This window comes from Aquila chrysaetos, chromosome 20 (assembly GCF_900496995.4).
Source record: "Aquila chrysaetos chrysaetos chromosome 20, bAquChr1.4, whole genome shotgun sequence".
NCBI lineage: Eukaryota > Metazoa > Chordata > Aves > Accipitriformes > Accipitridae > Aquila > Aquila chrysaetos.
In genome coordinates this window covers 10,323,713-10,336,258 of record NC_044023.1, presented here as the reverse complement: position 1 = coordinate 10,336,258, position 12,546 = coordinate 10,323,713, and the positions used below count along the sequence as shown (strand labels likewise).

Sequence of the window (12,546 nt, the reverse complement as noted above, 5' to 3'; positions counted from 1 at the left end):
AAATTTAGCCAGTTACATGAGGTCTGAAACAGAGTCGTTCTGTTTTAGTTTGCTGGCACTGCTTGTGAATTAGGTTTGAAGCAAAGGTTACTGTACTGTTTCAATTTATAGTGTCTTCCATTTATTACACTGTTAACTCTTTTGAGACTAATTTAAGTTAAAACATTTTGCACTAATGAATGCTCCCATAGCACGGAATGAATGCTTTGGTTATCTGTTTGTCTTGGTTCACAAATAGAAAGTATATCAAAAGGGGAAAAAAAAAAACCCAGCATTTTTTTTATAAAATGTCAAGAAAGTTAGCAACTGCAAATCCAGAATTACTCCTGTAAATAATTATCTCAGAACTTGTTGAACTCTAATAAGTTGGGATGTTTTTAGGAAGCATTGTCAATTTCAGCGGTTTTGTATGTGAATTGAGAGAAAGTTAGTTTGCCTTTGAATGTAAACAAGGTAAATTCTAATATTGTAAAATGCTAAGTTCCTGTGCCAGTTTTCATACAGCACTTTCTGGGCTGCCTTAAAAATCTCTCTAAATTCCTTTTGTTGAGTTTGTTTTTAAATAAAATCAGAAAAATCAACACAATGTGGTCACAGTAGTGCTGCATGTGGGCTGAAGACACAAGTGTGATGACCCCTCAGGGAAATATTTTCCCTTGTTTGTCAAATTCAGCACCAGTTCTCCGACATGGAGACTGTTGCTGAAATTGCTGATAAGAGATGGGAGAGTCGGGTGGAAAAACAATCATACCAGCAGTGAACATACGTTTGCTTTTACTGTTCACTGGGAGGAAATCAGTGGCTAAGCCAGTCAGGAGCACAGAGTGAACGAATTTTGAAGTGAGGTACTGAAGCAAATGAAGACCTTTTATATGGCACCTAGACTACTACTCAGTGCTCTTCAGTATGTGTTAATCCAGGTCATTGGTTCTGCTGTTTTTAGGGCAATATAAAAGGAACCCGGCCTAGTTCTTCTTTGTTTCCTTTCCTTCTGTTTGTTAGTAAATTAAAACCAATCTTTTGTTGCAGTAATTTATACATCAAACTGTGATAATTAAGCTGTGGGTGGCCTTGTTGAACGACAATGTGTAGAAAACTAATCGATATTATTAAATGGATTTAACTCACTCTGACACTCTGCTTTGAATTTGGGGAAAATTCCATTCTTTACATATACTACTAGTAAAAGATTTGTTTTATTTTGTGGATGAAGAGCACGAGAAGTGTTATCTTCTCCCCCTAAATAGCCTCCTAGAAGCTTTCATATCTGTGTAGTGTGTTATTGGAGACAGTATATCGAATTATTAGGTTCCTGTTTCACTAATGAAGAAATAAATATATCAACTTAGCTGTCAGTACATTGGAACTAATGTAAGTGCCTAATTCTTCAAAGGATCTTCTGCTTTAACATGCTTCCGTGGCTGTTGGATGCTTAGTTTGCCCCAGGAGTGGGTGCTGTGTGCTAAGATTCAGGCTTTTAAATGGTAATGGGTGTGTATTAGAGCCAGAAATAATGATACAAAAGTTACCTTTCGCCAAGACGTTGTCGTTTTGAAATGACTACATCGCGGTTTTAAAAAGCGACACCTCATTCAGTTATGCAAGGCACAAAGACTTAGATTCTACTGAAGAGGGAGTTGGCCGAAGTTACTCAGAGGAGTATGGCTTCCTGGTAGCACTATAGCTGAAGCTGCTTGCTGTATGCATTTCCCAGCTGTCTAAACCATTAGGTTAGAGTTTAGTATGTAGAAGATACTAGAAATATAATTGTATATAGGATCTACAGAATAAATTACAATGAAGAAACAATTTGGAGCACTGTGTCCTTCATTCCAAATTAGAAGAATGGTGAGGCATGGCATCTTTGAAACTTATCTGATAGCTTCCTGTCTTAAATCAGTGATATCAGTGAATATGCCATTGTGATTACTGTAATCTTTCTTCCTGCAAATTCCCCAGAAAAGTATATGATAATAATATCCTCTCTCAGAAGGACATAGTAGTTGTCTGAGATGTCCACTGTCTGGTTTCGAGAACCATCCAGATTTTGGACACAGATTGGCTTCTTTTACCAGTTTGTTCACAGTTTTAAGAGTTCTTTTTGAGGCTGCATATATACACAGTATTTCCAGCTTTAATTTTTTGCTCTCTGAATTCAAATGTTACCAAAGTCATCTTGAGTTCAGATATACAGCTCCCTCCAAAAGCCATCTGCTCTTTGTTCTAGCCCAGTCAGGTATTAATTTGACTTCACTTGACTGTTCAGCCTTTGAAGTTCCTGCACTCATGTTTCCCTCAGCTTTATTTAGCCTTATATCAAATTTAAAGCCCTGTCAGATTAACATTACTTGTTCACATATACCAGCTCCACATTTTGGAAACTCTGCCAAACTGTAGTCTGGATCTTTTGTTTTCTAACTTACTTCCCATATTGTTTTGGCAAGCCTTTGTGACTCTGCAAATGCAGTCTAACATTTGGTACTTTCAAAATTCTGAAATTATTTTTTAATACCAATAATAACAACTTCAAAAGGTCAGGCAAAACTTTGTAACTCCTGAAGTTTTTGTGTCATAACTTCGCCCAGTTCCCAGTCTGGACAGGTGATGGTTGTTGCAAGTGGATCCAGCCACTAAATCCTATCTCACAATCCTGTCTGCTTCCAACTTCCCTGAACTGAGCGAGGGAGCAGGAGGGAAGGAGGACGGATGACTTGTAGTAGCTCTGAGTCTTGTGAGGACACTCAGAGGTACAGACCTGGGATCTGATGTTCATTCTGTCTGCACTATATGTCCTTACCGGAGCCTCTTCATGCTGGACAGATGCTAGAATAACACAGTTTTGTGTTCCCATGTGCTTAGATTCATACCCCAAAAGATTTTATGATTGCGCGACCCCTGGTTAACTGGAAAATCAGGGATTTTTCAGAGACAAATTAGTAATATAATGAACACGTACTAGGAATTCCTAACTGCAAGCAGTTTATTATTTTAAAAATAAATAAATGAAATTGAAGAGGCTTGGGAAGCAGCATCTGGAATGCAGCTCCCTGATCTTATTGGACTAATGTGCAAGTGTAGATTCTGGTTGGTATCTCTGGGTGAAGCAGAACAGTTCACACACTCTCCTCTTTCCATTTATCTGTTGGTTGTGAAGAGCAGAGCCCTTGGTGAAAAGAACAAGCATCTGTTTAAAACTTTTTTATGCACTTGACTGTGGAATTTTTCCCTATCCAGATCATTGGTCTCAACAGTTTGTTCAGCTTCTCTGTGGTGCTGGTTTGGAGAGGTGACTGACACAGCTGGAGAATGAGGGTATTGATGAAAGGGGAGATAGAGGGGGAATGGATGTACACCATGCAACAGAAATACTGTGATCGAGTGTCTAACAGTTTCAGTATTAGCATCTTACAGTTTTAGAATTGCTCCGGTAGTGCTATATTTTCATTGCACAGTCAAAGCCTTACCCATACAAACCTACATACAAACCTGTACCCCACAATGGAGGGGGTGACTCAGCGCTGATTGCTTTTGTTGTTAGACTTCTCTGAGGGAGATGACACCTGGAACACTTAAAGTTTGATGAGTTTTCACTTCCAGCTAGGTATCTTAACCTACCAGACAGTTTGTAATGCAGGGTGAAAATCACATTAGAAATATTCAGAAAGCTTTCTCCATAATTAAGAACTTACGATTAACAAGATTTACTTTCAGAACTCTTTGGTAAAGGTGTAAAGTCTTAGTCTTCTGAAATTATCTTAAATAATTATATTGCAGAGAATCCTGTAATAATACTGATCTCTTTTAATAAAATTGAATTCCTAATTTGAACTACATATTTAGCTGTTTTGGATTCTGATCAGATTTTTCAGTGTGAGATCAGAATACGATACATTGCATGAGGAACTCAAAATAGGGTGCTGACACAGAAAGGAGTAGGACCTTTGCAGGCGTGCCTTCACAACCCATTATCTAACTTTAACTTTTCCTTTGACTGCTGGGAGAAGTGCTGACCTCTGGTGGCTTACAACAAGAGAGAAGCTCTAGAAGAACTTAATGGTTTTTGATGGTGGCTGAAACTCTGTTTGGAGTTCCTTGTCTTTAACATCAATTTCTGTTTTCAGTAAGGTTTTGCAGCATGAACATTAGTAAAAATTATACTGCCTTAGTGTTTTTCTCCTTGAAATGGGTAGGGGACTTTTAAAGGGCCGGGGGGGCCTCTACTGTGTTCGCCCTGGAACTGTAGGCATCCTTGGCTAGGAGACAGGGCAGGTTTCAGAGAGAGCCTTTGGGCTGTCTGACATTAAGAAGGGGAAATCATATTTCTTTTTTTTCACTTCCTCTCACTCTCCAAGAGAAAGGAGTTGGTTTCCAGTCTTTTTACTCAGGATTATTTTCTCCAAGGTTATTTGATGCTGTGCATCAATTTTCACAGCTGCCTGAGGTTTATGTGCCCCACACGGCAGAGCAAATTAGGTCCTGGTCTGAGTGCTTAGCCTGCAGGCTACAGTCTGCAGTCACACACACAGTATTTGGAAGTATTCAAATAAGGATAGGCTGACTTGCGGTTCCTTACTTAGTTTTAAACACTACTCAGGAAGCGTCGTTCAAGTTTTTTGCAATGCACTCGAATGAAATGCTGCAGAGAGGCAGTGAAATACAGATTTACTACTTTTGTGATTTCATTTGCTGTCAGTAGTCTCCTCAGAAAATTATCCAAGGGCTTCAGGGCTTAGTTTTGTTATAAGTTAAGACTGAAAGACTGCAAAATTGTGAACAGATCACAGTGTGTGTGGAAAAGGTCTGTAAGACTGTGGGGACCATTTAACTTTCAGAAAGCAAGATATTGCTATGATATTGTGTAGATCAAATTTGTACTTTTTTGCATGAGTTTTGTCTTTTGACCAAAGAACATACACATAGCAGCAAAGTTGTAAGATAATAGAAAGGATACAGCAGTAAAGAAGGAGAAATCTTTTCTATTAATCCTAATTCCCCTCTCCCTGTCTTCTGGAAAATCCACACAGTCTTGATTTCCGGATTTCGCTTTTGGGCTGTGTCGCGTCCCAAAGTTGGAGCGACTCAGGTTCCTGGATTTCCTTTGTCAGAATTAAGGTGAAACGACACCGGGGGAGTTCAAACAACAATCAACGTTTATTCAACCTAGCTAACTTTGTCCAAGTACACGTGAACTTAACAATATGAACCTTGCAACATGTCATTAAGCTGCTGTTTGAGAAGAGAAGGGAAGTATAGAAAAATGAAATGGAAAAAGGAACATGAAACTGTGTCAGAAGGAGAGCCCTCCTGTTGAGTCACGAGGTTCAGAGCAGACCCCCTTGCTTTCTGGACTCCTCCTCAAAGAGGAGCTCAGGGGCAGCTAGATCCACTCCTAGTCTCAGACTTGGTCAGCGGTTTATGTTTAAAAGGATGAGGTGTAGGGACTGTGGAAGAGAGAGAAGGAAAAGAGGGAGAGAGAGAATGAGAGAAAGAAAGAAAGAGAGAAGAGAAAGGTTTCACCAGTCCTGGGTCCAGCCTTGGTCCAGCCAGCGTAGAGATCCAGTTCTGGAGGGCGCGCACTGAGGTCTCGTTCTCTCTTCTTTTATAGTGTGTTGGTTGATGACCTCAACATGCGCAGTTCCCACACCTGGAGTTCACTGGAATCGGTCAGTGAGCTTTGCGGGGGGGGTTCATTGTGGAGTTGCCTCTCTTTTTCTTGCTGGCATGACCGCTTAAGATAGAAGCACAGTCCCAACTTCCATGGGGCCTTCTTCCTCCAGGAAGGCATACACTGTGCTCCTTCTCCTGGTCACTTAAGATAAGGAATTGGGGCTTTGGAGAAGTGCGTTCCCACCCTCCGTGGGGCCCTATCCTCTGGCCACATTGTCCTGTTCACAAAACTCCAGCATTTTTACAGCGGCCATTTTCCCCAGCAAAGCTCTTTAACAGATGTTTGAGACATTGAATTTGTCAGACCGTCACAGGCTGTGATACTTATGGCTAAGTAATCTTTGCTGCTAAGGTAGAGCTGCTAGCAAAAGCTGTGCTGCTGGCATAACACTGCCCAACTCTGGCTGGGACTTCATGTCCTTTCACTGCAGTGCAGCACAATTCATAACAAGCAGGCTCTGCCATGGGATATTATTTGTGCACCAGGACTGGCATTCTGAATAATCATAAAAAAATAACTAAAAAAACCCCAAAACCAGCTGATGGCAGAGCCACCAGTTAGAGAAGAGTTACAGTGGAATCTCAAAGATTTTTCTTCTTTTGTGGGGGGAGGGGGGTGGGGGTGGTGATGCTGTAGATGCTAGTGGTGCTGCAATGACGTAAAAAAAATACTCCCTTCAAAAACCTTTGTCAAAGACATGGTTGCTGAAAAGGAAGGAATATGAATAGCAGTGCAACGGTGAAGATAAGGATGTAACTTGATTTAGGCTGCTAAAATTCTTTAATGGCAGCTTTCATGTGTGGTGGAATACGATATTTTTGCTAGAGGGTTAAACACTTTGTCCCTCATCTCAGCCGGCATTTATGGATTTCCAGGTCTGCCTGCTGAGAAGTAAATTAAATATGTAGCTGCTTCTCACCTTTCCTCTGTTGCTCTACTAATGGAAGAGAATTTTTTTTGCCAGTAATACAGATGATGATCATCGCTGCTGAGATTTATTATTTTGTGGTATCAGGAAGGATGACAAATCTGCATTATTTCCAGAAGGATTTCTGAACAGAAGGATAATAGGCATGCTTCATTTTCTTAAAGCTATGTCTAGGAAATTGGAGGCATAGCAAGCCTACACAAACTTTATAAGCATGGCTGAAAAAGAAAGATGAACTGCTTTAGGATGTCCTTGAAATATGATGTTGGATGGGTTTTTTAACTTCACTTGGAAGGTTTGGCTCTTTTTCTGTCAAAAGTTGCTTTTTGCATGTGGTGTTCAAGATCCATTAAATGTCAGATGGAGGTTAGGAAGCCAAGGGTAACTGTTCTATTTTTATGTATTTATAATCACTTCTTTCTTGTGTTACTAATTCTGTTAACGGGGGTTTTTTTAATATTGGCAGGACAATTGGCATGTTATATTGAAGTGGTTATGCATTATTATAAGCACTGTTAACAGTATGTATGAAAAGAAAAACATTTAATTGAATGCTTTATGGTAGATTTTTGTTTAATTTTCCTTTCTATTTTATGCAAAAATTAAATATATGTAAACATGTTATTAATGTGTTTGCCTGTATATATATTTCCATAGGAATATGCACTGAAAGGACAATTGCAGTTAGAGATTTCTGTCTAAATTATATACTCTGGAATAAAACACATTTAACTGCATAGTCACATGGTGACAGTGCCAGACGCAAAGAAACAGAATTGGTTTTTATTTTAAAATATCCCTTTCAATGACAAGGTTATCATAACATGCATTAGCTGCAGAGCACTGCTGAAAATTCCTCTTTTATGAATGAGTTAATATAATAAAATTATTTAGTCTTTCTTTACCTTCCTCCCTTCCCCTGCTTCCAGCCATGCCAACTTCTCCATCATTACATTTTTCAGCTGTTTCCAGGATCTGTATGTACCAGCCAAGAGTAATCTGTTATTGTCAGCATTTAAAACTGCTATTGTTTTACTACCCTAACTATATACCAGGTTTGCAAACTTGCTTTTTACAAATGCTTTCTTAGGAAAATCAGCAAAACTGTTAGCAACGTTTATCTGATAATGCTCACGCTCCCCCCATTTTTTTTTCATTTCCCTTGTCCTCCTCCCTACTACAGGAGCCCAGCAACAAACGGGTCAAGCCACTTTCCAGAGTTACATCACTAGCGAGTCTCATTCCTCCTGTACGAGCCACTCCGTTGAAGCGGTTCAGCCAGACACTTCAGGTAATCGCAGTAAATGCATTGCTGCATTAAACTGCATTGCTAAAAGGGGAATGCATACATATTCACAATTTCTTCTAGGGTTAGCATGGGAACGTGAACTGCACCTAGGCGCACACACACCCCATTGTAATGTGCCAAACAGGTTTAGGCAACTTACGAACACAAAGTAACTCAACTTAAAAACTCGGAACTCTCCCCTCAAAAAAACACTTCTCTGTCCAGATAATTGATGTTTTTTAATTACCAGTAAGAAAACTATTGCACCTGTAGCATATAAAAGTTGTTATACTAAAGGATTATGATTGCTTTTTAGATTAGATGAACAGAATTTTCCATGACAATTTCTGTTAATTTCTATTAATTTTGGCTGGTTTCTTTGAAAATGTTATTTTGGGTATAATTAGTTATGTAGGACTGCTAAATTTCCTTCTGTGTGGTGAATTTGACCTTACCTAAACAAAAGAGCTAGTGAACAATTGGAAAAAAGTCATTTTTGCAAAGCTGATGATGAAAATTAATAAAGGGCAAGCAAATTTTAAATGCAGTTTAGAAATGAAATAATTTTGTAGTTGCAATTTCTATATTATAGATTAGGTGCGTCATATTTAACATACTTGGAGACTAATGGAACTTTAGTTTATAAAGTATTTGTGCCTTCAAGACCTAGAGACTGCAAAACATTTGGGTGCTCAACTCCTAATGGTTATCATGAGTGGCAAACAGTTGGGAGCTGCCAGTACTGCTGTGGGTCTAGCCTAGAAAGCCAGACTGTTTCCTCTTTAAAACAGTTTACGTAAGAAGGCATGTATAAGATCTAAAGAAAATTATTTAACAAGCCTAATTTCTTTGATGAGAGGAAATATAAAAATATCTTGAATGTATTAAAAACGTTACTTAATCAAAACAAGCTTGATTAGAGCATTACTGAAGTTATCTGTTAATCTTGAGGAAAGAAATAAAACTTTAGAGCTACGAGTCTCATGACAAATAAAAAGTCATGGGAAAGAACCCCATTTTTCTGTAGTGGTAGTTATCTAGAAAACAGAATTTTTTGTTAAAAAATTTGTTTTGTTAAAAAATTGATTATTTTTGTTAAAGAAACAGAGTTTCTAACATTGGTTTTCCTGTGTTGGGTTTCTACGATTTTGAAAGTGCAAACATCCGCATAGAAAAGCCGCACGTGTGGGGTTGGAGGAAAGGCAAAATGGCTGAACTCCCCTCAGTCTGGGTTTGATCCAGAAGGTGTATTATAGCGTGACTAGAGCAGAGATGCCTGTATTCCCTTGGGTGTATAAATCTCCTCCATAGTCTGCCTCCAGGAAAAAAATTGGCCTGACTCTGAAAGGACTACATTAGTTCCAGTTGTGAGGAGTGTGGAAAGTGAATTAATTTTTGGCTAAACTGCTTCTGAGCATGGCGCTTCCCTTTTCACAGCCTTGGACAGCTGTTGTCCTCATTTAAGGACCTACGCTATCGTTCTGTAGTGAATGCCTTTGAGACTGGCTTGTCCAGTACAATTTGTATTTAATAAAGTTTGATTTAGACTGTCCAAAACAAACTATCCTTTCATGCATGTAGTAGCCTCTTCCCGAGATGAGAGCTACATAAATATGTTCCAGGGCAAATTTTGACAAAAATAGGAGACAAAACGGTGGCTTTGTTGCAAGTCCTACTGTTACAAGCATTTCTGTCTTGCTCTGTTCATACTGATTATATTTTAATTAACTGCTTCAAAGCAGATTAAACAGTGATGTTATTCATACCATCACCTCTAAATAACTTGAAGGAGCTGTGATGAGAAATCAACCTGTATGTTCTCCAAATCCTAGGTCTGAATCCATTTCCAAGTGATGAATGCTGGTGATGTCTCTCAAAACTGCCTTCATAGCTGGCTGTAAATTGACTTCTTATCTGATTTTGTCAGCAACAACAGAACAGGGGAAAAAAGACTGAGCTGCTTGTGCTCGGGTGTCCCATTTGGAATTATTTAGAAACATTCTGGGAAGCATGTGTAGCTTTTTTACTTTATTATGTATTGACATAACTGTCGCTGTGTCTTGTGGAACAGTATAGAACAGGGGTTTTTTTCATGGTGTAATACCTGTAAAAAGAAAATGGTGTTGATTTTTCTGACTGGATGAAATTTTATGTATCTTCATTGTTAAGTTATTTCAGTCAAAACCCATGTTTCTTCTTCCATTGCTGCTAGATGTTCTGTATCTGTAAAATGAAGAAAACTACTATCATCACCACAACATCCAAAACAAACAACTTCTTCCCCTGGCAGAAAACAAAACAAAGCCAACAGAATATCAGTTCAAAAAGACCACTCCAACAGCATCAGTAAAACGGATTAGAAAATTCTGAGTTTCCTTTATGGCATTTCAAACAAACCTTCTTACATAGTCTTTCTGAATGGAAGATACATGTAAGAGGGGGGAAAAAAAGTTTATTGTGCATAATTTTCCTTACCTCTGTACATGTAACTTCCACTTTATATTAATGGACTTTCTGCATGCCAGTTGAAGAGAAACACCTCTGTGTCTGAGATCTGTGTAGTGTCTTTTAAGATATGTTCCTAGCAACTTTTCGTGTTTTGCATATTTTATTGATTATAGAGGTATTTGATTTTTTTGTGTCTTCCTAACTTTATTACAATTTTCCACATTATTGTCGATACTTTTCCCCAAGGACTCCAAGTAACAAAACACATTAAGTCTTTCCAGCTTGCTTTCTGTTTTTGTTCACTATTTGTAGTCACTCTGTTTCTGTCACATAGAGCACTGTAGACTGACTAATATAATGCTGTTAGATTCATCTCTGACAGACTCCGTCTGTATATCTTCAGGATGCCAAATGCTAAGCGCACCTTCTTACTTGTTTATCCACCTGGAAAACCACTTTATTTCATAGCTGTATTGTCAGTCTGCATCAAGCTAGACTAATGATTATGATGATCTGCTTGTTTCTGCTTGGTCTTACTCACAGCTGTGCTGTTCGGCTTAAAAGCTGAAAATAGGATCAGAAAAAGAACTCCAGCTGATGCTGAAGAGAGAAATTAAAGTCTGGCTAGCTTCCTCTGCAACTTCAGTTTTCATCAGTATGTCTTGAATTTAAGTAGGGAGTCCAAATTATTTTTATCTATCTTATGACACCAGAGACTTCTAAAAATCCTTAAGAAGAAAATGCTTTTTAACATCAGTTCTGAATGCTAGGACGTTGATCTGTAGTGCCCTTTTCCCAGTACATGAAACTGTTTGCTTTACTGCAGCTGAAATTAAGGTTTGTTAATTGCATGAATTAATATCAGTAGCACATAGACCCTTCATAGTAACAGTCTTGTAACAGCCAGTGAAAGCTATTGCAGTCAGATAAATACAGTAAACAAAATCAGGGGTTGTGGCTGGATTCTTCCCCAGCTCCTTTAGTTTTTGGACGTTTTGATAATCCCAAATGGGCATAATTTTTAACCAGTATGCTGGACATGTTTTTTAACGAAGCCACAAACTAGGAAAATATTTTTAAAAGACTGGAGACGTAGAAATGCTGCTTTGACATTCCTACAATTCCTTCATGGGATTCTATCACATGACTGATTTCTCCCCCGCCTTTCATGGCAAGTACCAACCAAAGATACCATCGGAGTACCTTTAAACTTGTTTTTAAAAATTTCTGGTAGAACTTCATTTTAGGGCTCTATTCCACTAAACTGAAATGGGTCTGTCTGTTTGCAAGAAATGGGTAAAGTAGTAGAACTGAGATGGTTAAACTGATGTTGTACATTTATCTTAAACTATTAGAGAGTTTTATTGAAATAATTTATTGTTTATTTGGGGATTTCTTTAGTTAGGCTTATATATCAGGTTTACATGTCATTTCTATTCTTGCCTGTTACAGCATTGATGATTCAAGTATGCCTGACTCTCAAGGGAAAAAGTATTAATTTTAGCATTAAATACTATTTCCCTGGTGATGTATTAGTTTGTCTCTTTATAGCTTTACAAGTCAATTTCTGCAACGTTGATGCAAAGGAAAAGATAATATGTTAAAATAAGTTTGGATTCCACACTGAAGTATGTGATTCCCAGCCTAACTAGACTTCAGTGTACCAGGATAAGTCAGTCAGTGTTTTTGCCTTTGCTGTGTTAGTGTATAAAAGAAGGAAACATGCCAGACAAAGAAACCACTTGCTCTTGAATTGAAATTTGTCTTCATTGTTAAATAACACCTGAAAACATTTCTGTCCATTTCCACTAATAAACACCCTCAATCCTATGTTCATTATTAATATTAAGCAAGGTATACTTTCTATGGTTAATTAAAAGGCTGATGTATGAGAGAAATCAATTAAATATATAGTTCCTCTGTCCAGGTAACAAAGATGCTAAGCAAGCAAGCAGAATTTGGGGGAGTTTGGTTTCCTTTTGAGTTTCTTAGCCTTTTTGTGCCCCTTCTGCCCAATGGAGGACAGTATAGGGCTGTAGAGAATAGTATCAAGCATTCTCGTGCAGCACAAAGGAACGTTACTAGCAGTGGATGTGAAAGCTTACTTTTCTCAAAACACTGTATGTAATTTCAGTTTGCTGTTACGGGTGCCTGCCATTTTGTAACATGATATATGACTTTTTGTTAAAAGGTTTCAAGATCAAGATCAAGGCA

General features: G+C 38.3%; 1 protein-coding gene across 4 annotated transcripts in view; it reads left to right on the top strand.

Annotated features, from left to right (window-relative positions):
* ARHGEF3 (Rho guanine nucleotide exchange factor 3) overlaps positions 1–12,546 on the top strand; it is a 142,089-nt gene that overhangs the window by 114,233 nt on the left and 15,310 nt on the right. For 3 of the 4 annotated variants that reach the window (XM_029996233.2, XM_029996235.2, XM_029996234.2), the window contains one exon: positions 7,780–7,887. In XM_029996233.2, the coding sequence (XP_029852093.1) occupies positions 7,780–7,887 (108 nt within the window). Of the gene's footprint in view, positions 1–6,378; positions 6,892–7,779; positions 7,888–12,546 lie in introns of those variants that run through there. The other variant, XM_029996236.2, reaches the window with a different exon arrangement.